The 25,981-nt window shown below is 44.7% G+C and overlaps 1 protein-coding gene across 3 annotated transcripts in view; it reads left to right on the top strand.

Annotated features, from left to right (window-relative positions):
• Nucleotides 1-10,348: 10,348 nt before the first annotated feature.
• The window catches only part of TBC1D9B (TBC1 domain family member 9B), a 45,689-nt gene continuing 30,056 nt past the window's right edge, over nt 10,349-25,981 (top strand). For 2 of the 3 annotated variants that reach the window (XM_032772251.2, XM_032772254.2), the window contains exons 1-5: nt 10,349-10,622; nt 15,933-16,043; nt 21,879-21,997; nt 24,359-24,587; nt 25,293-25,551. In XM_032772251.2, the coding sequence (XP_032628142.1) occupies nt 10,505-10,622; nt 15,933-16,043; nt 21,879-21,997; nt 24,359-24,587; nt 25,293-25,551 (836 nt within the window). In that variant the 5' untranslated portion in view covers nt 10,349-10,504. Of the gene's footprint in view, nt 10,623-15,932; nt 16,044-17,016; nt 17,078-21,878; nt 21,998-24,358; nt 24,588-25,292; nt 25,552-25,981 lie in introns of all 3 variants that reach the window. The other variant, XM_032772253.2, reaches the window with a different exon arrangement.

The raw sequence follows: 25,981 nt of genomic DNA, 5'->3' as shown, positions 1-25,981 counted from the left end.
GCCATGTCTGACATTGAGTATTTAGTGAAACAATCCATGTGCTTTCCTCCCAATCAGCTATTTTATTTAACAAGCTTTGTCAGGTTTCTCTCAGCCTGCCTTATCCCCTGCTGGCTCCCTTCCCCACACTGCCTGCTCTCTCTAAAGAAAATTAACCCTCCATGTGGAAACAGCAATACTGGTGCAGTGGAAGGTAGAGTGATCCCTTGTCATTCTCTGTAAAGTTATTAAATGGATAATGTGACCCAGATTTGCAAGACACTCATTTATGCAGATTATTAACCTTTCACTTTTCCTTCTGATCTCAGAGGAACCCAAAATGAATACTACAATAGAATGGGATTTGAAGTTTAAGACTGCAAAATTTTCAAATGTATTATCTGTATTGTGGTAGTACCTGCCAGCCCTACTCCTGGAGCAGGACCCTATTTTGCTAGGCACTATACAAACACAGAGCAGAAAGGTAGTCTCTGCCCCAAAGAGTTTACAATGTAAGAATGAACTTTTAATTTTGATGTGTTCAATTGTGACTGTTTAGAGACTGCAGAAGAGTTTTGTTGCATAGCTGAGTTAATATTTTATTTGTATTACTGTAGTATCCGGAATAGTACCCAGCTGTGACTGGGGCTCCATTGTGCTAAGTACGGGACAGGTATGTAATACAAGAGAGTTCCTGCCCCCAGAAGATTATAATTTAAATAGAGTAGGCATGGCTCTTGTGCAGAAACTTTCCCTAGCGGCAGGCACAGTTGAGGGCTCTGTAGTGAAACATTAGATAGCATCTGGAACCTTGCAACTAAAAAAAAGGCTCCTCAAACCGAAGTTTAATAATAATCCACCTGGAATAGAACTTCCTGGGTACTGAGACTGCTAATGTTGGCACGATTTGTATTGGCACGTTGCCCTGCAGTACACCTGTCCGGTTGTAAGGTGTGAAGTATGGTAGGGACCTAGATTCTTTTCATCAATGAGAAACAAGAAGATAGTCATACGATTAGGACATCAGCCTAGAAGCCAAGAGTTGTGTAAGCAGAAATTCCTGACTCTCTCTCAGACTTAGGGAAACTGAGATACAGAGTCTGATTTGCCCCCGATCTGTTAAATGGGGGTGATAGCTACCTCACAGAACGGTGTGAGGCTTATTTCAGTAATATCTGTAAAAGTGCATTGAACTCCTTGCATGGAAGGTGCTGTATAAGTGCATAGATTTATTTGTCATTTGCGCTTGGTGGAGCAGGTCACAACCTATTTGCTTATCTTTTTTCATCTCTCCTCAGCCTACTTTACACTTTGGCCACTCAGGAGCTGTGATCAATTTTAGCTATGACTTGTGATCTGTTTTATCTGTTTACTCTGATGCACAGTTTGCCTTTCTTTGCTGCTTTCTACGTATTCTGTCACTTTGGTTGCTTGGCTCTGGTTGTTCTAGACTAACTCTTTTGGAATATTCACAACACTGGATGCAGAGGAACCTCACCCAAGACTGGAAGCCGGTTTGCTAATTACTGAACTTTGTCAACAGTTGAATGATGCTAAATGTAATTAATTAATTGATTGCAAAAAAAAAAAAATCCTCTTATGTATCCTGAGGATGAACCGGGGACAATGCCAGGATGTGTCAGACAGTAAACGGTGCATTGATCCAAAGTCATTGCAGACTGTCAAGTTTGCAAATGACCAGCATGTGAATTAATGAGGTTGCACTGTGTTAGGGAATATAGACTTCGCTTAGCCAGCTGAGTGTCTTGGCAACTGCTTCATACTCCAGCACTGGAAAGTGGGGTTTGGAAATGACCTTGGCTCACTTGCTTCCAAGGCCGGTAAAGGTTAGCACAGTACATATGGGGAACAGCATCCCTGCAGTTCTGGGAAAGAGAGGCTTGATATGTGCAGATTCTTGGAATACTATAATAGCATCTGCCTCAGAGATAGCTGGCTAGATGATAATGGCCAGTGGAAGAAGTGTTCTCCCCATCCTTCCCTGACAAATGATCCAGATCCTTGCGTGTATGCACACTGGAAGGAACATGTGGAAAGCCCATGCTTGGATGCCAAAAGAGAAATGTTACAACCAAAACAGAAACATCCCACCTGGTGATTATCTTATTCATTTATACGTAAGTCACGAGGGTGATGAGACCCGTCATCTTAGCCATGTACACAAGTGAAGTGAAATGATTTCTAATCTGATTGTCTAGTCGAACCTGCAGCAGTTAGAAGTAAAATAATAAAAAATAACTTTTGTGTCCCTGTCTCTATCGGGATCACCTGTTATAGGCCAGGGCTAACTATCCACAGAACCAGCTGAGTGGGAATTATTTCATTGTAACCACAGAGAGGAAAGCTCTTTTGGATCTGGGGACTGAAAGTAGTAAGAAAAAAATCTAATGATTTGTGTATGCATGAAATAAAAAGACAGGTTCTGTGCATTTCAATTTGTTTGCCACAGAGTGGTCTGTATCAGTATGGATATATATTCTAAAACTGCAAGTAAACTACCACAGGTTTTGCAAAGTGAAATGGACCATGGCCTTGTTTAGAACCTTGGCATGATGAGGTGGTATGTTAGCCTCTTGACAATCAGATCCTTCAAGCCCTTGTGAAAGTGTAGCTCAACAGCAGCAAAACCTTTTGGTCAACATATTTTGATGCAAATATAATACTGTATTGTAGCTATGTGGTATATGCCAATATGTTAATAGTGTATACCTATAATTTAGGATTTGCTAATGTAATACATTTCAATAAAAAGCTATTTAAAATACAAATGGTGTCAGCTTAGCGTCTTTCAGAAAGGTGTGTACATATGCATGTTGGGAGGATGAGATCGTTACCCTTGGACAGGAGTCCCAGAAGTTTATGAAACAGTCTGACACATCTTGTTGAAGATCCACTGGCAAAACTGGTTTTATTCTCTATATAGGAAATTATTGTTTTGTTATATTGTGATTATGCTATAAGTCTCAAGCTCCACTGTGAAGTATGAATATATAGAAATGGTAGTCCCTATCCCCAAAGAGTTTACAATCTAAAAGACTAGACATTACAGGTTGATGAGGCAAATAAGCAGGCAGTGAGGGGGAAAGCTGAAAGTAACAAATATGGGATGTTTTAGCACAGACTAGCTGTGCATGCAATTTTAAGCTAATCAGTGCCAGTAATCACAGCTCACCACTTGTCTAGTCATTATCAGACCACATAGAGCCCCTGCACAAAATTGCTCTGTGATTGAAATTAGCTGATCCAGAGTGCAAGGAAAGTTTCTCTGTCGGTTGTGGGCAGCACTGTGTTAGTCATATGATGTTAATAGTCTGTATCACAGCAATTGGCTGCCAAGGCAATAGGTGCTGTAAAGGTAATAAAATGTCACTGTCGAACAATTGATGGTTTCACAATTTTTCTAGTAAATTTTACTTGGTCCCTGTGAAACAAGTTAAAAACCCTGGCACATCTGCTAATGTAGGGCTTGTTTTGGTTTTCACCATTTTGTCTGCATTGTTCTTGTTTCTCCCTGTCCCCCCACTTCTTGTCCATCAACGTTTTCCGTTAGGGCGGGAAAATTGTGTCATGTGACTTAGGGATAATCTGCCTAGTAACAGGAGAGTATAAAATCCCTGCATGCCATGAAGATCGCTATCTGACCCAGTGGCAGCCCACTGCCTGCCATACCATTAAGAAGATTGACTTATCTGTTCCCGAATGTGGTCCTGATTCTGTTCCTGGTCTTTCCTGATCCTCGTAATCCTGTCAGTGGTGTTCCCGATCAGTGTCTTCTCCTGTTTCTGGTCCAGTCCTGTTGGTGTCTCTGTTCCCTTGTGTCTTAGTGAACATGGTGATGTACAGTTTTATCTTTAATCCACTTATAATTTGGGGCCCTAACTTCATGTCAAATTTGTGTTAACTACCGAGTCATTCTAATAAATCCTACTGTTGTTTGCACCCCATTTATTTCTCCATTCTTTACTTGGTGGGGGATCACTACTGGTGATTGAGATACAGATCAAGGGGTACCTGTAGTAAGGAAAGAAGGGGAATTAGTTCTTGCTTTCATCTCCAAAACCTCTCAGGTGCATGTGGGTTGGAAGTTTAACAGTACAGTTGAATCAGCATAGTCATTTGTGTCTTTCCTCATTTTTAAAAGGAACATAGTTCTTGCTGATGGTGCTTCCTGCACTCTCAGGTGCCACAGCTCCTAAAACTAGCAGTCTCCATTGCATAGCAGCTTGGACTGTGTCATTTGAAAAAGCATCTTTCTGACTGTTCTCTGTAGCTAAATGGCAGAGTATGAAATTGGCACTACTGGTTCTAGATTAGTTAGGGCTTCGGTAAATACTGTTATATATATATTTTCTGCCAGTGAATACAGCTATCATTAACCATTACCATTGGCTGTCCAGCATTAAAAGTGGATTACAATGCAATGTTCCAAGAAAAGCAAACATTCTTTATAAATGGAGGTCCTTTTTCCTTTCACAGGGGGAGGGGGAGGAGGTTACTTTGAGCAACTTTAAAAGTAAATCAAACCTTTACAGTCTCGTGTTTGACCACATTTTTGGCAGTTCTGATCCAAAGCCAACACAAGACAATGGAAAGACTCCCATTGACTTGCATGGGCTTTGGATCAGGCCCTTATAGGCCAAACTTTCCTAAAACTTACAAACAAAGTGGGTTTTTTAAATATATTTAATATATCCATATACCTAAATATATAATATTTTAGTATCAGAACAGTTTAAACGTGGCCTAACCAAAATCACCTGCTTTAAGGGCCAGTGAAATCTCAATCTCTCTGGGCAATGGGGCAAGGCACTAAACTTCTCCTATGAAGCACTGAGTGGCCCCAACTTGCAAAATCTACACATGTTCTGCTAGGTGTTTGGGACCTTAAATCTTATTTTTGTTTAAATGTCAACAGAATGTTTCCTTTGAAAGGGCTCTCCTGAACTGCCTGTTAGCTTCTATTTTATTTTAATCCTTTCATGGCTTCTGTAAATCCTCTCCAATACAAAAATCTCTATGGGGTTGACTGTGAAACAGGCTGCTGATCCCTAGCCACTTCACAAAGCCATTTCATTTGTCACGAACTGCTGACATTTTAAGTAGAGGCTAAGGACTACATGAGAGCATGAACCCTCCATTCACACTGTTGGGATTTTGCGGTTCCCAGTGAGTCTGATGCTGGGTAGCATCAAGGGACTTCGATTCGATACAATTCAGTTCAACAAGGCTTTATTCAATATGTGCACAAGGAGAGCTCCTGGTAAGAAAAATCAGGCACAGTCCCTCCAGCAAGGAGCCCCTCCCCTTGCTATGTTATAGCACATGGCACTTACATAACATGAACCTCTAACCAGTCAGAGTTAACCTTTCCATATATGGGTTTGTTTATCACATGCTCATAGTTCTCCATTCCACATGCTGAGCTCACCCCTCTCCCCCTGGCCTTCTCTAGAATGTTCCTAGGCTGGTGAGCCACAGCATGCTTCCCTATGCATAAGCACCCTGCAAACCACATTTGATCCAAAATGTACACAAGCATACCCTTCAACACCAAGATTTCATCTGCTTTTTGGGCCAGAAATTTCCCTCTATTGCTATCACAGCTTCAGCAATGTTAGTAGCAGCGGCAGTGAGAGCACTAGTGTAGACAAGGTGCCAGCAGGACCGGCGCTTCCAGGCGCACCAGGATTTGGGGGGGCGGCGGCATTTTGCCACCCTCAGTGGCAATTCGGCGGTGGGGGGGTTCTTCGGCACTCCGGGTCTTCAGCGTAAATTCTCCAGCAGGTCCTTCTCTCACTCCAGGACCTGCCGTTGAAGTGCCCCGAAAACCGGGAGCGCGGAAGGACTCCCACCTAGGGCACCAAAAACCCTGGTGCCGCTCCTGGGTGCCAGAGCAGGTGGTTAGAAGTGTTATCAATAAGCAGGGTTAGAAGATGTGGTAGTTAAATGCTGGCTGCAAGACTACTCATCCCACTGTTGCTTGTACTGGTAGAACTGCATTGGTATTAACCCAAGAGTTTATCCTTCTAGGTCAGGGTTGAAGCAGTTTGCTGGGGCAGGGTGGGAGAAGCCTGCACTGATCTTGTAGACGCAGTACCAGTGCTGTGAATAAATAGAGGATTTTGGTTTTCAGCACCATCGATTTGGCACCTTTCACCCAAAAATAAAGGAATTGAGGCAAAGCAGGTTACTTAACATACTCATGCACATGCCAACATCCAGAATCCTCTTCATTCTATTCCAGTGCAATACTAGGGTCTAGGCTTAGGCTACCTTGTTTCTAATATTAATAAATATTTTTTGTCATGGATAGCTATATGAACACAGAAAATAAATGATCCCTGCCTTGAAGCCGTAACATTGCCCAAAGAAGGTATGCCACTGCCTTCTTCCTGTGTGGTTTGCTAGTGAGAATGTGAGAAAGTGAGTGCCAATGTTTTTCCTTCATGCCACTTTTGGAATCTGAAGAAATTCTCTCAAGTAACAGTTATAAAAATATGAAGGGAAACTCAACTGAGCATGAAAGTTCTCTGCAGATAACAGAGGGGAAATATCAGTCTATCCTAATCACCTTTCCTGCTTTGAAACAAAGATTGTCCTTCACAGTGTTGTTGCCAGAAATGCCTTAACACATGAAAATGTTTGGAGTTAGGATGAAAGCTCCACAGGCCTGACCAAGTGCGTAACAGTTCTAAAAAGGCTGGCGTGTCAAAGCTGAAGGGCTAGAGTGGAGGTGGTATGTGTACCTTTCAGATAGAAGTATGAAATATCTTCCTAAATGCTCAGCGGAGCAGATAAAGGCTGATACAGGAATAATCTAGACCTGTATAATAAATTCTAAGAAAGGCCCTCACAATGTAAACACTGAGTTTCTGGGTTACATACTGCAATGGGAAAGCTGACTCCCCTAGAGTCCAGGTTTTGCAGTGGCTCTGAACCCATTCCACACAGCCAAGAAGAAACTGAACATGCTCCTGTTTCTAGGGTCTGTAGCTGCTCTATGAAAACAAGAGAAGGGACCAGAATAAATGCTGGGAGTGGGAGTTTGACAAGAAGGCCTTTGCCACTTACAACACTGCTTTTGATGTTCCCTGCCATTAAATAGCAGTGCAGACAACGGGAAAGAGCATTTAAACCAGTGGTAGTTAATGTCAGCTTCAGTGGACCCCAAGGGGGCTGCCAGAAATTTTACCATAAAAGTGCATTTCTTTGGCAAATTATAGTTCTGCTGGAAAGGACATTCAAGTGCAAAAGAGGAAATCGGCATGAGCTCAGCAAATGCCTTTTGTAAAGTAACTTGCTGCAACCACATTGTGTAGGCTGACTCCACAAATGAAGGAACAAGACTGAGGGGGGGAAGGGCACCCATGTTTTCAGAATTAGCTTGCCAAAATATGAATATAAAATAACCTCACTCTAGCTATGAAGCTGCTGTTGGCTCCTTCCCTGAGGGCTGTAGCTGATAGCTTTGGGGGTCAACTGAGCAAAGAGGGAGACATGACTGGAGAAAAAAATTAGGGCAATGATTCCTGTTCCTCTGGGCTGAAGGGCTTATTGGTCCTATCCCTGTTCTTCCAGCTACTGAATGAGGGAGCCATAATAGGAGACAATCCTTGCTCTAGATGGTAGATGTGAGGGGAAGGAGGCCAGGAACCAGGGACACTGAGTGATGAAAAACCTTTCCTCTGTCCCTCTTGTCTCTACCTCAGCAGATGTCAGCCTTTTGGTCTCCACACTGCCCCACCAAGTTGTCCCTCTAGTCCATGGTAACTATGCTTTATCAGTCCTGGGCCTCCTTCCAGGCACTCAGTTAAATCATCTCAAACCAGTTTGGGGCTGCTCTCTCCTATCCCACACAACCTGTTTGGCCATCTCCTCTTTGACCCCTTCCTTCAAATGCACATAAGGAGTTATCACCATCTTTGTGCCTCTCTAAGCATCATCCTTAGACTACTCTCATGAGCCATTAGCCTGAGAACAGAAGCCCAAAACAGAATCATAGCACTGGAAGGGACCTTGAGAGGTCATCTAGTCCAGTCCCAAGCACTCATGGCAGGACTAAGTATTATCTAGACCAGAGGTCGGCAACCTTTCAGAAGTAGTGTGCCGAGTCTTTATTTATTCACTCTAATTTAAGGTTTTGCATGACAGTAATACATTTTAATGTTTTTAGAAGGTCTCTTTCTATAAGTCTATAATATATAACTAAACTATTGTTGTATATAAAGTAAATAAGGTTTTTAAAATGTTTAAGAAGCTTCATTTAAAATTAAATTAAAATGCAGAGTCTCCTGGACTGGTGGCCAGGACGCAGGCAGTGTGAGTGCCACTGAAAATCAGCTCGAGTGCCACCTTTGGCACACATGCCATAGGTTGCCTACCCCTGATCTAGACCATTCCTGTGAGGCGTTTGTCTAATCTGCTCTTAAAAATCTCCAATGATGGAGATACCACAACCTCCCTAGGGGGGACAGGGGAGAGATGCTTCCTGTTTCCTCAGGGGCACAGGAAATGTTTGGGCAAATACTGTTTCATGTTCCTAAGGGCCTGGGCATGGGGGAAGATGCATACTCTCCATAATCTGGCAAATGCTGGAAGGAACACCACAACCTGTTCTCACAGCAAGATGAGACTTTTGTTTGTTAAGGAGGGAAGCTCACTTTCCGGGGACCATCTGGGTGAAGACAGCATGAGGAGGAGCCCTCCCTAATCCCTTTGTAGGGGGGGTAGGTGGAATGCAGAGGGTTCCCTTCCAAGCTAAGTTCTCAGGGGTTCCTTTGCCAAAGAGGGCTGGGACATGGGAACTGTTTCTTGTTGCCCAGAGGCTGCAGGTAGCACAAAAGTGATGCTCCTTGTCTATGGTAGGCAGCATTACCCCCATTCCCAGAGGGTCATTTCCTGGGAATAGGGTTATATTTGGTGCAGAGCATACTCCCATTTCCCCAGGAGGAGAGAAAGGCTCTCCCTGCTTTTTGGCAGGGGGAGTGGAGGAGCACTGGGAAGGAGGGTGTGTCCTATTCCAGTGGTGCCCACTCTCATGTCACAAGTCTCACAATATTTGGTGTTTTGCTTGAAGCCCCAGCTCCAGGTTCAGGCACCAAAATGCAAATATTGTATTAAGGACCCTGATTATTTTATGAACAACATTAATGATGGCAGGGGGCTAAATCATAATATTTAAGTGCTTAGGCAACATTAAGCAGGGAAGGAAGGAGGGGGCTTAGGAGCTGGAGGCTGTGTGGGGCACTCCCTATTCTCGTGGGGGAGGGGAAGGTGGAGCTGGCACAACCATGGGTGACCTCTGTTGTGGCACTGGGGGAAGGGATATTCCCCTATAAGGGGATGGAGGCAGGAGGGGGCAATCTCTGTGTGGCACTTTGGAGGCTATTCCTCTGAGGGTGATCTCTGTCTTGGCATTAGGGGCAGGGGCCATTCCCCCCAAGGGGTGGGAGGATGGTGTCTGTGTCACAGGGCAGAAGGGCTGTTCCCTGCAGGAGGGTCTCTGTGGCAATGGGGTGGGGGTCTGTTCCCCAGGGGGGTGGGTCTCTGTGGCATGGGGGGGGGGTCCATTCCCTGGAGTAGGAGGGATTCTGCAGCACGGGCGGGTGGTCTGTTCCCCAGGGTTGGGGGTCTCTGCAGCACTGGGGGGGTCCATTCCCTGGAGCGGATCTTGGCGGCACGGGGGGGTCCATTCCCCGGGGGGGTCTCTGTGGCACCAGGGGGGGTCCGTTCCGGGGGGGGGTCTCTTGTGGCACGGGGGGACCCTTCCTGCGTGGGGGTCCTCTCGTAGGCACCCAGGGGTGGGGGGGTGTCCGTTTCTTGGGGGTCCATTCCCCCGGGCGGGGTTGAGGGTCTCCTGCTAGCACTGGAGGATTCCGTTTTCCCGGGGGGGTTCTTGTGGCACGGGGGGTCCCGATGTCCTGGGGGGGTCCGTTCCCCGGGCACGGGGTCCATTCCCCGGGGTGGTCTCTGTGGCACGGGGCGGGTCCGTTCCCCGGGGGGTCTCTAGCGGCCCCTAGCTGTGAGTTCTTGTTTTCTTCTGTTGGGTGACGCTGATTGTAGGGAGACCCTCCCTGGGGGTTGTCTCTGTGGCTATCCAGGGGGAGGTCCGTTCCCCGGACACGGGGGGGGTCCCATTCCAGGGGGCGGAGGGAGGGTCCTCTGTACGGCACTGGAGGGTTCCGTATCCTGCGGGGGTGGTTGTCTCTGCGGCAACGGGGCCAGAGGCGATCGTTCCACTGGGCTCGGTCGGTTGGAAGCCGGCGCCTGAGGGGGACAACTTCCCTTCCCGTCCCCCGGCGAGAGGACGTGGTGGCGGCCGCTGCCGTGAGCCGGCGGGCCGCCAGGAGGGCGCCGCCCCCTCGGTTGCCCGGGCTGAGCTGAGTCGTCTCGGGCCGCGCGCGCGGCGCCCCCGTGACTCGCCGCCGTGCGCCGGCCTGGCCCAGCCCGCTCCACTACGAAGCCGGCGGCCTGGCCCAGCCCAGCGCGGCGCGGAGCCGGCACCATGTGGCTGGGCCCCGAGGAGGTGCTGCTGGCCAACGCGCTCTGGGTCACCGAGCGGGCCAACCCCTTCTTCCTGCTGCAGCGGCGGCGGGGCCACGGCAAGGGCGGCGGCCTGACGGGTGAGGGGCCGGGCGGGACCGGGACCGAGGCCGGGGCTCCCCCTACGGTTGCTTGTAGCTGAGGGGGCGGGGCGGGAGCCGGACCCAGGCCTGGCCTGAGCTGGGAAGGGAACCCAGGGCGCCCCCAGGCGGGGTGAGGGGGCCCTTCTTCGCCCCTTCCCCGTCCATAAGGATCCTAGGCAGGGCGAGGGTCCCCATGGGGAGGGTTCCCGCTGCTTTATTGGTGGCCATAAGCATCCCAGGTCCGGCTCCCCTCGCGTGCAAGGGGCGTGTGTTTGGTGAGCGACAAGGCTGACATGACCTGTGCTCAGCAGCGATCCCCAGTGTGCACTTAGGGGCTGGGCCCCATCCCCAGCTAGGTAGGGCAGGTAGGCCAAGGTGCATGGATAGCTTGTTATATTTCTAAACGGGCACCTTCCTGCATTCTCTTTTGCTGCCCTTCCTCGGGCTTGGGAGACCTGACCTTAGACCTCAGTCCCTCAGGTGCTTTGCCGCACATTGGGCTACCCACGTTTCCCATCCTTGCCTGTCAACTGCCCTTCTCTCCAAATTTTCCCATTTCGTGTTGAGGTGCTTGATGTCGTTCAGAACTGTTCGTTTCCATGTTATTCGCCATCTTCTTCTCTTTCTTCTTGCATTTTCTGGCTTCCATTCAAGGGTGGTATTTGGTAAGTGCGCTTTTTCCATGCTCAGTACATGTCCCAGCCACTGATGTCTTCTTTTGTAGATTATTTGTGAGAGGGTACCTTGTTCAGTAATTTTTCCGACTTCTTCATTTGACTTCTTATCCCTATGTGTTATTCCCAATATTCTTCTCAGACATTTGTGATGAAATGCATCTAGCTTTTGCATATATTTTTGGTAAGTTGTGATGGCAATAACGCTTGGGAGAAGATCCCTGTAAAGATCTGCCAAGCCATTTCATTGCCCTTCTTCCTCCTTAAAACTCTCCTTTGCACTAACACCTACAAAAATCATGATAAAGGTTAGGCCACTGGTTTGCTGAGACCACTGCCAGTCATGCTGACCAATATAGTCTCATTGTTTCCTTGTGCTGCTCTGTCTGTATCCATGCATTGTCTCTTATACTTAGATTAGAACCTCCCCGGGGCAGGGACCATCCTTTTGTTTTGTTTGTACACGGCCTTAGTGCAATGGGGTCATGACTGGGGCTTCTAGATGCTACCACAATATAAATAAAATAGAAGTAGATGGAATTATGTTTTTCTGTATGGGAAAAGATAGTTGTTTGTATAATATTCATATAGTCTTGACTTGCTAAAGTATCTTCCTTTTTGTGGATTTATATGATTGGCAACCTTTGTATGAGTATGAGAAAGGTATTATAGTTTTAATGTGCACGTATGAGAGAGTGTTTTGTGATGGATGCAGTTGGTTTAGACTTTATAGTTATGAATATTTTGTTACAGTGACAAAATTGAAGTTGTTTGCTGGTCAGTGAGAATTATTCACTTTTTATGTGTGCCAGTTTTAGGTATAAAGCATAGTGAGGGAAGTGATCATAAAGGGTTTAACTGTGATCAAAAACCAATGTTTGCAATCACTTTCAAAACATCTCTTAATAGAATACATACAACTTTCCTTATGTGAAATGCAGAATTAGTTATGTAAATATTGTAAAATGTATAGGTCACATTTAAGCTAGTTTGTGAAATGTACAGTATAGTCAGTTTTTATATGTCAACACTTGTTAATCAAATGTACTCAATATAAGATGATGTAATATTTACATAAATTGCCGTAGTTGTGCATTTTTCCACAATTTTTAAAGGCAAGGGGTTTTTATTCTGTTTATGTAGTATATATCAGTTATTTGAAGAATCTTAATTATAATTTTTTTTATGCTGGAATTTCCTGTTTTCAAAAAAAAGGTATAAGAAGAGATGATTCTCTGGTGCTGTGGATCTCCTGAAAGTTTTAACATTTAAATTAGAGAAATTAAGTGACTGAACCTAAAAGCCAATTTGGTTCCAGTGCAAACTTTTTTTTAACATCTAAAAAGGATAGTGGCTGTCTTTGAAGTCCTAGACCGCTAGAAGCTACAGATAGGCACTGTCCTTGTTCAGTCTGTCTTAATGTTTTGGTGGAGTAGAAGAACAAAGGGTTATGACTGAGTCAGTTAAGTACTTGTGCCCTTAAAAGTTTGAGCACAATAGCATTTAATGTTTTCAGTCCAATATGCCATGTGTAAATTGTACACACTTGGCACTCAATCATGGCAGGTATTTAGAGAAAGTAGTCTTTTATTTTAAAAACTAATATTCTGTTAACCAATTTGTACAAATATATGGAAAGCATCTACACCAAAATCAGGCACCCGTTGTGCTAGGTACTGTATGTATGCACTGTAAGAAACTGTGCATGCCCCAAAGAGCTTATAGGATAAGGCTCTAATCTTGCAGTTGATAGCATGTGTGAACCTAATGGTCTACTCTTTCCTGTCACTTGCAGGATCAGAGCCTCAATAGATAAGACAGACAAAGCGTAGGAGAAGGGAAGTATTGTTATCTACATTTTACAGATGGGGAACTGAGAGAAGAGATTAAACAATGAGGAGTCCTTGTGACACCTTAGAGACTAACAAATTTATTTGGGCATAAGCTTTCATGGGCTAAAACCCACTTCAGCAGATGTACAGAGTGAAAAGTACAGTAAACAGTATATATATGAAAAGATGGGAGTTGCCTTACCAATTGGGGGGGTCAGTGCTAACGAGGCCAATTCAGTTAAGGTGGAAGTGGCCTATTCTCAACAGTTGATTACTTTTGTAGTGCTGACAAGGCCAATGCAATCAAAGTGGACATCACCCATTTCCAACAGTTGACAAGAAGGTGTGAGTGTCAGCAGAGGGAAAATTACTTTTTGTAGTGATCCATTCACTCCCAATACATGCACTGCCATTTACGTTGGCCACACCGAACAGTCTCTATGCAAAAGAATAAATGGACACACATCAGACATCAAGAATTGTAACATTTGAAAACCAGTAGGAGAGCATTTCAATCTCCCTGGACACTCAATAACAGACTTAAAAGTGGCAATTCTTCAACAAAAAAACTCCAAAAACAGACTTCAACAAGAAACTACAGAACTGGAATTAATTTGCAAACTGGACATCATCAAATTAGGCCTGAATAAAGACTGGAAGTGGATGGGTCATTACAAAAAGTAATTTTTCCTCTGCCGATATTCACATCTTGTCAACTGCTGGAAATGGGTGACATCCACCTTGATTCCATTGGCCTCATTAGCACTACAGATTTGTATCTAGTGATCAGCAGATTAAAAAATTACCCAAAACAATTTCCATTAACTATGTTTTCAAATACAGAGCTTGTGGGCGCTAATTTAGAATTTGTGTTTAAATGAGCCTTCTCTCTAGTTTTTTTTTGGGGGGGGGAGGGGTTATATTTCTTTCTGTACTCTAGTAGTACACCTCTACCTCGATATAATACTGTCCTCGGGAGCCAAAAAATCTTACCACGTTATAGGTGAAACCACGTTATATCGAACTTGATTTGATCTGCCGGAGCACACAGCTCCCCCCCTTGAGTGCTGCTTTACCACATTATATCCGAATTCGTGTTATATCAGGTGGCATTATAATGGGGTAGAGGTGTATATATTGCTTGGGAGACTGACAGCTATCAAAAATGAATAGTATAAAAATACAAACTCTGAAGCCTCTTGTACTGGTTATATGTAATAGAATAAGTGATAAACCAGCTTAGTGATATTTAGTAGCATTGAGGGAGATAAAATTTAACCATTATCCAATCTTTTGAATCAGTATCAAAGTTCTCAGAGAGTTTCAATTTATCCTCTTCAATCATTTTCAAAAAAATGATTTGCTGATTTTTATATCCCAGAAGATAAATGTTTTGGCTTGAAATTTCACTCTAAGTTAGGAGGAAATGAAAATTCCATAAAATCTGTTTTGATCAGCATAAAGTGACCAGTTCAGGAAAGCATCCATATTCAGGACAACACTGCAGCAAGAACTTAACTTTAAACATGTGCTTAAGTGTTCTAAATAGGGGTGGAACTAAGCATGTGCTTATGTGCTTTTTTTGAATTGTGGCAATTTCCTTCCACATCCTTTGGGTGGGAGTCTGTAAGTCAAGAAAAGGAAGTTTTCTTTTGCCTTGCAGCCTGAGGATTCATTCTTTTTTTGTGATAGGAGAAAGGGAAGTTGTTAGGCTCCTGATCCCTCTGTAACCTGCAAGGGAATTCTGTAACATCTTCTGATAGAAAGAGAATTACCCTTAACATTTAGATTTAGGATCAGTTTAACAAACAACCAAACCACAAAAACAAACAGGTTTCATTTCCCTCCCCCCTTTATGGCTGCTATCCCCAGTATTATCAATATTTAGTTCCAAAAGTACTTTCCTTATTTTAATACAGTTTCGTACTGTTCAGACCAAAGACTTCTCTGCTTGTGGATCTGATCCCATTCCCATCTAAACTGCCAATTTAAGAAGTGATTAATCAAATTTGCCTTCTAGAAATGTCACTGAGAGCTGCGAACATCAGCTTTTGCTAGTATTTGCTCAGATATTTCTCTCTATTTGGTTCTGCTCTGGTTGAGTATATCATCTTACCTGCTCTTTGCAAAGGTGGCACTGAGAGCTGTGGCCTACAAAAATCCTCTGCTGTATTATTTTTGGATTTTGTCATTGTTAAAATCTCTCCTGATTTTATAAGAATATGAAATCTGTAGGGTCTATAACTTTTGGTTCTTCTAATAATGTTTTAGGTACATCAATGAAAACTCCCCGGAACTACCCAAAAGCATTATCTGTGTTGGGAACTGGTCTCAACCCCTAAAAACTTTATTTATATTTTTCAAAGAGGGCTTATGATTTGAGTGCTTGCCATTTGAACAGTATTTATCTTAGACTTGAATATCTCCAAAAAACTCTTTCCTGTGTGTTCATTACAAACACTTTCATAGGAACATCTTCTTCCAAAGAAGGTTTAAAGGAAGAGTGTCACCTTGAGGCTTATAATGGACATCTGACTGCAGCCTTAACAATGACTTATTAACTCACTTATTAACAGTGAGCTGTAGCTATTCAGTACAGATAGTTTGTTTGCTCCTGTGACTGGATGTTCACCACACCCTCTTCCAAAGTTCCAAGACTGAGACACCATTGCTTACCTGTCCCCTAGGAATGCCAAGTGCCATGCGTATTGCTTCCATCATCCATTTGAGGCTACATTTCTCCTTATCCCAACTTTCTTATCAATGGCTCACTTTTTATCTTCAAATCTTTTGTTTCCTAGGTCTGCTTGTGGGAACCCTCGATGTGGTTTTGGATTCCAGTGCTAGAGTCGCCCCTTACCGGATCCTGCACCAGACTCAGGACTCGCAAATCTATTGGGCAGTGGCATCTGGTAGGTACTACTGTGATTACTGGCAGGTGGCTACATATATATTACTGCACCATTCAAATGGTCAGTTATACTAAGGCTGAATGTTACAACTCTCACAGGAGTTATGGATTTTTAATGTGTCCACAGCTTTTTTGTGATGATAATAGGTGAACTAATTTCATTAAGAACCTTGGACAGATCTTAAATCAAACTTCCAAGCAATATGGGTTGCTAAAGCTGTCTGAGCTCTAAAATCTGAGGTCCAGTGGACTCTCAGCAAGAGCTTTATTTTCTGCAGGGGTTGTGTGGATTCTCCCTCCTCTGAGGTGTGCATGTATGTATGCAGGAGCAATAATTTGGAGAATTTAACTGGGTTTACTAAGGACTCCTGTGGCAGAGCAACTACTGTGCTCTGATATACTCATTGGTAGCAAAGCACAAAATAGGAACATGTACAAAAATGGGAAAATGAAGGTTATTCAGAGTGCTGATCAATACCCATGATTATCTCTTTACTATATTGTCATGGCTTAGTCCTTTCCAGCCTAATTAGTGCGTGATTTTTCCTTTAACAAAATGTAATGAGAACTCCAGCCCCACATATGCTTTGCATCCCTTGTATTTGTAAAGCACCATTGCTGTACTGGACTCTTAGCCTTCCTTACTGCACAAGGCCAGGTGTGAGTTGGGTAATATGCCCTTTTAATATCTGATAGAGAAGTTTAGTCATTGGGAGGATTTTGGTCCTACCCACTGATGAGGAGAAAATTGTATTCAATTCAACCTTATGGGTCAGAGTGACCAGTGTGTGATGGGAAATCTTTGCTGAAGGGAAGTAAAATGTGAGCCTAAAAATAATCTCCCTCTGATCCCACAAATATCAGTTTCTGCCCCTGTTCCCCTCCTTCCTCCAGATGGCCACGCAGTTTCTCCTGTAGGGCTGCTTAAAGCCTACAGGAGAGGAGAAGCTTAGAACTGCTGCGTTCCTCCACAGAAACCCATCAACTCCCATTTGTGGGGAAGAAGACACAGGAAGAAAGCAGGAAAGCAGAATGGTGGGTGAGAAGCTCAGAGCAGAAGGAAGCAGTATTTTTATGGATGTACATGATGCAAATTGGGATTTATACAGCAGTGTGACAACAGTAAATGGTGTAACTAACCTCAGAATCTCATTATGCATGGAGCCCTGCTCCTAAGGAAGAATGTAAAGTGCATGGGCAACAACATTAATATCACGCTGTCTGGAGTGCCTAACTACTGTGAGTGACTATCTCAGGGCAGACTGTCAGAAAACAAGGGCAGACACCCCAGCGCTGGTGGTATGTTCTAGAATAAGATGTCACTAAGCTAAAAAATGTGAACTCCTGGATCATTGCAGCAGTCTTACAGTGGAGTCACAGTCAGTCCCCTTAGCCTCTCCAGCCTGTCTTGCCATGCAGGCAAACTGAACTTTGTGATAAAAAGTTATTAAAACCAAAAAAACACACCACATCGGGTTTCTCCTAGTCCAGAAGTTGCTTACCCCTAAATCAATTGGTAGTCTGGATCTTACACTGTGCACTAAAAGGAAATATATAGCAAGTATTTGGTTGCTTATAAAATTATTAAAATATATACTTTAGAGCAGGGGTCGGCAACCTTTCAGAAGTGGTGTGCTGAGTCTTCATTTATTCACTCTAATTTAAGGTTTCGCGTGCCGGTCATACATTTAAATGTTTTTAGAAGGTCTCTCTGTACAAGTCTATATGTAATATAACCAACTAGTGTTGTGTTGTAAAATAAACAAGGTTTTCAAAATGTTTAAGAAGCTTCATTTAAAAATAAATTAAAATGTTGATCTTAACTAAAATGTTCGGGTTCTGTTCACCTAGAGCGGCAGTGGGGTGAGTGTGGCTGCGGCCAGGACTCCAGCTGGGAAGGGTCTGGCAGCCAGAACCCCAGACCAGCAGCGGGCTGTGTGGGGCTGGTGGCCGGGACCCCAGACCGGCTGTGGGCTGTGTGGCTCAGCTCACTGCCGCTCAGGGGTTCCGTCCTCCGGCTCCTGCCAGCCGGGATCCCGGCTGCCGGACCCACTCAGCCCAGTGCCGGTCTGGGGTCCCGGCCCTGCCCACAGACAGTGAGTACCTACCTTCTCCCTGGTTCTGGCCCATTCTCTTCCTCTCTCTGCACTGAGCTGAAAGTTGGAGTGGACCGAGCACAGGGCTGGGGGTGAAGGGTCTGGCCAGGAGCTAAAATGAAGGAGGGGGCTCAGGGTTGGGGCAGGAGGTTTGGGTGTGGGGGCACTTACCTGGGCAGCTTCTGTGTGGCTGTGAGGGTGCAGGTGGATGTGAGTGAGGGTGCAGGAGCTCCCTCGTTTTGTGCTCGGGTGGGGGTGGTGTGCAGGTGGCAATGGGATGGGGGGGGCGGCTGGGATGTTGGGGTGCAGAGTCAGGGCAGATGCTAGGGGCGATGTGGAGGGTGCACGGTGTCAGGGAGGGAGCTGGGTATGTGGGGTGGCCAGTCAGGGCTGGGTCCATGAGGGGGGTCGGGACGTTCACAGAGGCTGGGTGGTACAGGCTCAAGGCTAGGGGCCTGGGGGGGAGGGGGTGCACGCGCTCAGGGGAGAGGGCTGGGTGTTGTGTGGGGGGGGGTTCAGGCTCAGGCCAGAGGGCTGGGGACTGAAACCCCCAAAAACCCCCACGCCCCTGCTCCTTGCCTGACTGAACGCCACCTCCGGGGACTCAAACCCCCTATCTACAGCCTCCCTCCCCTTATTCTCTGACTGCCCCCCAGGCCATCCTCCCCCTGCACTGTCCCCACTACGCCCCCAACCCCTTATCCACACCTCCACACCCAGACGGGACCCCCCTGGCACTCCCATGCCTATCTAATTGCTCCACGCCCCCTGGAACAGGATTCCCCAGTAACTTTGACCCATTACAAACCCCCCCACCCGCTCTCCTCCCTGCCTCAACCCCTCTCCACACCCCTACCTCCCTGGCAGTCCCCCAGACTCCAGGACTCATTCCAACCCCCCCCAGCTCCTTGTTCCCCTGACCACCCTCCTCAGAGATCCCCCCCACCATTAACTGCCTCCCAGGACCCTCTTTGCTCCCTGTCCCCTGGCTGCCCTGAACCCTATCACCCCCCCCAACATACCCCGGGGCTATTAGCCCCATCCAACCCCCCATTTGTCCTGACTACCCCCTCCAGAGACCCCACCCCTAGCCACCCCCATCCTGCTCCCTGTCCCTTGACTGCCCCCACCCAGCCCCAGAGCTGGCCCCCTTACCATGAGGCTCCTCGCTCATCTGGAGCCTGCCGCCGTCACCCCCCCCTAGCGCGCAGCCCTGCTCCGCCCCGCCTCTCAGAGCGCTGTGCGCATGGCAGCAGGACTCTGGGTGAGTGGGGAGCATCTTTCCCTCCCCACGGAGCTAAACGCTGCCCCACGGGAGCACACAGCCCCAGCCCCCCAGAGCTCTGTGTGGGCGGCGGCAGGGCTCTGGGGGAAGGCGGGGGAGAGGCCAGTGGCTTACTGCACTCGGCCAGTGCTCTGGCGCAGGACCGCAGACCCCACGGCTTGCCGCGTCGGCAGGATTTTTAATGACACACGGGGTCCCAGCAGGCAGCCGTGTGCCATTAAAAATTGGCTCGTGTGCCATCGGTTGCCGACCCCTGCTTTAGAGAGAACACTAATCTTTATTAATGGATTTTTATTTTGATGTAAGAAAAAAGAATGAACAAAATTACAAAATGTTATTACATATGTGTATTTAAGGTTGTAAAAATAGTATGTATAAGGTGCTCTAGTTGAGACTGAAATATCATGTGGCTGTGCATTTACAGCTTGTGTTATATTGTATAAGTATGAGTGGATAGAGTTATAGTTGTATATGCAACTTCAACTTTTGTCCTTCTTGACTATTGAGTGATTAACTGTAAAGTCCTAACATTCTTGTAACATAGTGGTACATATGGAACAATAATACTCTGCATGACTTTAGTGTCTTTCACAGAAAGATCTCAAACAATAATTAAGGGAAAAAAACAGAATTCCAGATTCATTCCCATGTTATAAAACACTATACTTCCTCCAAGTCCAAAGCACCAAGCAGATACTTAGGTGCCTTTAGAATAGGCCATTTAAGATTATCTGATCCTTGTAGTTTGAAAACATGTATCAATGGCTAAGGTTAGGCTGCAGGTAAACTTCTTTCCTCCTGACTTTGAGTATATTTGTCTGTACTCCATTGACCTAGTGAAGACACAATTCATGGTCCCCTGAGGCTGAAATATTTATTGCTGATTCTAGTTTCTGGTTTCAGATCTTGAGGTTATTTTGGTTTGTGTAACCACAGACAAGCTGGGGTAGTTTCATTGTTAGTTGTCAACTATAGACCTTTCAGCCGTGACTCATTTGTTGCCAAGGTTGCCTCTTAACAAGGTAAGAAATAAGCCTGGTGTAGAGTAAGAGCTTCAGGGAGCTTTGTATCTTCCCTTGTCTCCCCTTCTCCTCCTTTCTTTCATCAGCCCTGGTGCAGGGGCTTCTATGCCCTCATAGAAATTGTTTGGTAGGATGGATGCTGTGTCATTAAAGCAATTGAAATGTTCACCTACACGTTTTTAGGAAGCCCATTTCTATACTGTTTTCAATTGGGAGTGAGTCCTGTACATAGTTGAAGTAGGATTTTAGAACTTACTGGAATTTAATTGAGGACGAAGTTTACAACATTTTAGACTTAAACATAAATGGATTCGTCTTTCAGTTGCATTTCATTATATTTCTTACTTTATCTGCTAACTACCAAAGTTCTTAGTTTTTCGGTAAAGGTTTTTGTTTATCTTCTGTGCTTTCATACTGCTCTGAAGCTATAACAATGAATATCTGATATAACCGTTTCCATTACTCTATGTTTCTGACTTGAATGCAAAGTTGAGCCTGGATGGAAAGGGAGAAATCTCTTACTGAAATGTAAATTTCTGAAATAAATAGCTAAAGGAACAAAACCACAGGCCAGCTACCCTTTCTGTAGAAATGTCCTCTCCTAATTTGCTCCAACATGAAAGGGGATTTTAAGACTTGAAACTTGCTGATGTAGTATTAAAGTGATTGACAAATAAGCTTCTTTTGAAAGAAATAAATTGTGCCAAACATCCCAAATAAACAGGACAGCAGCATTTCAAATGTGAATGTTTCACGTTTGCCTTGTTTGTTTATTTCAGGTCCATCTGCTCTCTCCTGGCTGTCATGCACAGTATTGGAGAATAGTGTCAAACTGCAGGGATCCAGCAAGTCCCTATTTTTCTGAAATTAGTTTGTAGAAAGTTTTCCTAATATTCTATAGGGTGTGAAATAATAATTAAGAATTAAGAAAACCTTTCCAAGTTGTGTGATTAAGGGAGGAGGGGGAGGGATAGCTCAGTGGTTTGAGCATTGGCCTGCTAAACCCAGGTTTGTGAGTTCAATCCTTGAGGGGCCTTTGAGGGATCTGGGGTAAAAAAAAAATTTGTCTGGGGATTGGTCCTGCTTTGAGCAGGGGGTTGGACTAGATGACCTCTTGAGGTCCCTTCCAACCTTGATATTCTATGATTTGGGGAAAAATAGGACTTATTGTACATTTGCAGGCAGGCTGACCTATAGTGTGCATGGCTGTCAATAGAAAGTGCTGCTTGTTGCCACTAGGAGGACCTGACAGTGTCAACAAGAGTTTGATTTTCAATATATTATTTTTTTAAATGACTCCACAGCATGGGTGTACTTGACTGGTTACAGGTGCCCTGCCCAATGTTTTCTGCAGTGATGCTTTTATTGATTTTCTACTGTGAACTTGCAAGAAGAATGGTGTTCTGACTATTTCCTGTTTGTCCCCCTGTTAGGCTCATCTCGTAAGGAGATCACAAAGCATTGGGAATGGCTAGAGAATAACTTGCTGCAGACTCTCTCCATCTTTGATAATGAGGACGACATCACCACTTTTGTCAAGGGCAAGATACATGTAAGGGGCACATGTTTCCCTGCAGGTCATGGGGAGGTGGTGTTGAAATTTTTTACCTTTTGGAGAGGGGAAAAAGTTTTCCTATAGATATTTCCATCTTCACCCTTCTCTGGACATAGGTATGCTTCAGATCTTCATATAACTTATGCTGTTTTTATCAGTACTATATTATTGCTGGAATAGCTCAGGATTAATACATACTGCAGTAGAAATCACGTGAAAAGAGCTCATCTCAAAGAGCAACCTGCCTTTGAGAATTCTCCTGGTGCAATAACCTCACTAAAACCTTCTTCCCGTCTGATATCATCCCAATGAGCTGTATCTTTGGTAGAAAGAAACAAGAGGACCACATTGCACTGCTCTGACCTCCCCCATGTTTGTCGCCAGATAATTTAGCCTGTAAACAATGCACTTCCCCTGCTAGGACTATCCAGAATCTGTCTCTGGTGTAAGGTGACTGTATCCTAATTCCCACAATGCTCTGTTTCAAACAAATACTAGCAGCTTTGCTGGTTGAGGGGTTAACTAAGAAAGAATCCGTCTGAAATGTAAGTGGGTGGGGCCTTTGATTTTTTTGGGGACTCTGAGTAAGTAATCTTGCCCTCCTGGTGTGATGAGGGTAGAGTCAGCTGTTGCGCAGTTAGCAGAGACAGTGAAGGAGGTGGATGGACCAGGTCTCTGAATGCTTGACAGTTTCTCACTAGGAATATTATAGTAGTAAAGACAGCCTAAGAATGTCAGAAACAGTGCTTTTGTCTCAGCATGTTGATATAGATTATTAATTTCCTAGATGATCTGGGTGCTCATTTTCTGATACTTGCTCTTGTGTTTTATAGCAACAGTTGAAACTTGGCTGATGTACCTTCACTGTCAGTCCCTAGATCCAAATGACTATGGGTTGCTGGCATTTTTGGTGAAGGGCCTTTAACTCTGGATTTTGCTGTCCTGGTAGTGCCCAAAGCTAAGCTTTGGAAGCGGTGCAAAGCTCCCCTGACATATTTCGGCCTTTGCCTGAAGTCTAGGCTGGAATATGTTATCCATAGTTTGGTTCGGTAGATGGAGGCATAGTTGTAGATGCAACCATAGACACGGTTGTGTCCACACTTCTAAAAATTGAAAATCAAGCTGTTTATAAACTAGACTGTAGATCTGAGAATGATGCTAGGAGCTAATGTGATGATCCATCCTCTAGAGAGATGGAGGTGATAAGAGCAAGAAATAACTAAAGTGGGCAGCTTGGAAACAGTAGCACTACCCATGCAATGGCTCTGCCATCAAGGCTGCTGTCTCTAACAGAGAAGGGCATCTGTGCTTGCTGAAAAGGACACTCTACGCTCTGATAAGCTAAGAAACTGATCTATTTTTAAAGTCCTCCTATCCTTAAAATAGATCTGTGAATGTTCCAAAAAAATCCTTCTAATAGAAATATTATAATAGCACACATTTTGAATCACAAATTGATGTGTGCTCCTGGATATTGGTAACACAGAGGCAGCTTCTTTTTCAGCATCTTAGCTGTTGAATTTGAATTTTTTAAAGGGGGGGAGTACTTGATTTTCAGGATAGGAAGTGCAAGTTGTGGACCATTGTCAAGGAGAACTCTTTATATTTTAACCTATCAAGGCTGATAGGGTCTATTTTACTGAGGTCCTGAGGACATGTAACTCCCATTGAAGTTATGTAAGTTGTAGTTGCTTATTGACACTGTGGGTCTGATTTTCAGAGACACTGTAAATCAATGGTAGTTTTTTAGATGGTATTGAAAGGGGAGATAAAAATCTCCATAAAGTAGGAGTGACTTGTTCTGTAATCTAGAAAACAAAACATTAAGACATCACTGTGAGTTGTGACTGTGAAAAATTGTTTTTCTTGAGACTCCTTTGTATCTCCATCAGGTTCCTTGCCTGTTTCCCACAACTCTTGGGTTACTGGCAGTCCTTTGCTTCTGGTTAAACAGAATAGGACAGAGCTCTCTCTAGTGTCCATTCGTGCTGTCTGCAGAACTCCAAGCCCTCTAGGGAGCATGCTCACTCTTCAACAGTACCAGGAATTGACCTCCGGTCTCCTGCATGGCAGCATAGAGTGCTAATGAGTTACCAAGCCAGGAGAAGGTCACTGCAATGTAATTTAGGGACACTAGCTTTAAGTGTGTGTTCAGGCATAGGTTCACCTTTAACAGGATTCCAAGCTGTCTGATTTGTTGTTCTTATTAACCGTCTCTGTTTTGCCTTTAACCTGGATCTGGTGTGGAGTCCCTCACCATGTTCTTCCTCCCTATCTCTGAGATTGTGCCACTTTAACACTGTAAGTGAAGACAGTACTAATGTTTCCACTTTCTATCATCCTCTCTTCTCCCTTCAGGGTATTATTGCTGAAGAGAACAAGAATCAGCAGCCTCAGGGTGAAGAGGATCCAGGTAAATTTAAGGAGGCTGAACTGAAGATGCGGAAACAGTTTGGAATGCCTGAGGTGGAGAAGCTAGTCAATTACTATTCTTGCAGCTATTGGAAAGGGCGTGTTCCAAGGCAGGGCTGGCTGTATCTGACTGTCAATCACCTCTGTTTCTACTCCTTTCTGCTGGGCAAAGAAGGTAAGTTATCACTTGCTACATGCTCTTGTCTGCCACTCCTCCCTTGATATAGTTGATCATTGGTGTGGGCTTTTTTGGCTGTTTTAATATTTTTTTCCCCATAGAAATCCTCTTTTAGCCCCAGCACACAGCCTTCAGGTTCCACTTACACTTGTCATCTAGCTTTCTCGTGACTTTATGGGTAGAATTCTCAAAAGCACCTAAAGTGATCTAGAAGCCTGTGGCTATGTCTGCACTGCCCTACAGTTCAGAATATGGGGGTGTGAACAGTGCACATACAAGTGCTGCACTGTAACTCCCCCAAGTGGATGCTGAGAGCAAAAACTGAAAGGTTCCTCATTCGCATTAATGTAGTCCTGTTTGGGGTTCTTTATTGGAGTTTTCAGATCTTGATGGCATTTGTCTCAGGAGTTACTCCGTTGTCCGTAGTTATCTGCTATGGATGAGATATGAAAACCTGAGAAGATTTAATTAGGAGTATGCACTGATTCAGCAATATTCAGGTGGGATCCAGTATTGTTTCATAGACTGGTTATTCTCAGACGGTGCTTCCTTTATGGTGAAGCACTTGGGAAGAAAAAAAAATTGCCCAACAATGGGAAAAGAAATAGCAAGTCTTGCTTGCTACTTTGACTCTTCTCCTATTGGCTGTGTGTGTTTTGCATCACGTTGTAATTGGTGGGTTTACTTTGGGTGCTTCCTTAGTGACCCTGGTAGTCCAGTGGGTGGACGTGACACAGCTGGAAAAAAACGCCACACTGCTGTTCCCTGAGTGCATTAAAGTGAGTACCAGGGATAGTGAACTTTACTTCTCCATGTTCCTCAACATCAATGAGACCTTCAAGCTGATGGAACAGCTGGCTAATATCGCCATGCGACAGCTATTGGACAACGAGGGCTTCCTGGAGGACAAGTCCCTTCCCAAGCCCAGCAAGCCTCTAAAGAACATCTCTGCACTCAAAAGGTGTGTGTCTCTTCCAGCAGTGGAAATGGGGACAAGGGAAGCGGAGGGGAGCAGGAAAGTCAAAGAATAGGTGTACATTATTTGGTAATATTGATATTGATTAGCACCTAGGCCCAAATCTGAATCAAGGCTTGATTACTTTAGGTGCTACATAATCTCTGACGTTCCCCCCTTGTACTTATGCTCGTTTTTGTCCTGAGTACCATTCATCTATTTTTTAGACAAGTTCAGTTTTCCCCGTGTGCATGAAGGCATAGACTGAACTTTCAATGATCCCTATCTGAAAATAATCATGTAAGCAGAATTTGCTTCTATTGGAGATGACTTAATCTACAATGCCTTCTGCTTTGGTACAGTAATGCATGCCTTCCCCAAGTGCAACTATTTAGAAGCATGCTTTCAGGATCCCTATATTGCCCCCCAATCCTCT

This window comes from Chelonoidis abingdonii, chromosome 7 (assembly GCF_003597395.2).
Source record: "Chelonoidis abingdonii isolate Lonesome George chromosome 7, CheloAbing_2.0, whole genome shotgun sequence".
Classification (NCBI taxonomy): domain Eukaryota; kingdom Metazoa; phylum Chordata; order Testudines; family Testudinidae; genus Chelonoidis; species Chelonoidis abingdonii.
This window is presented reverse-complemented; position numbering and strand designations above follow the sequence as displayed.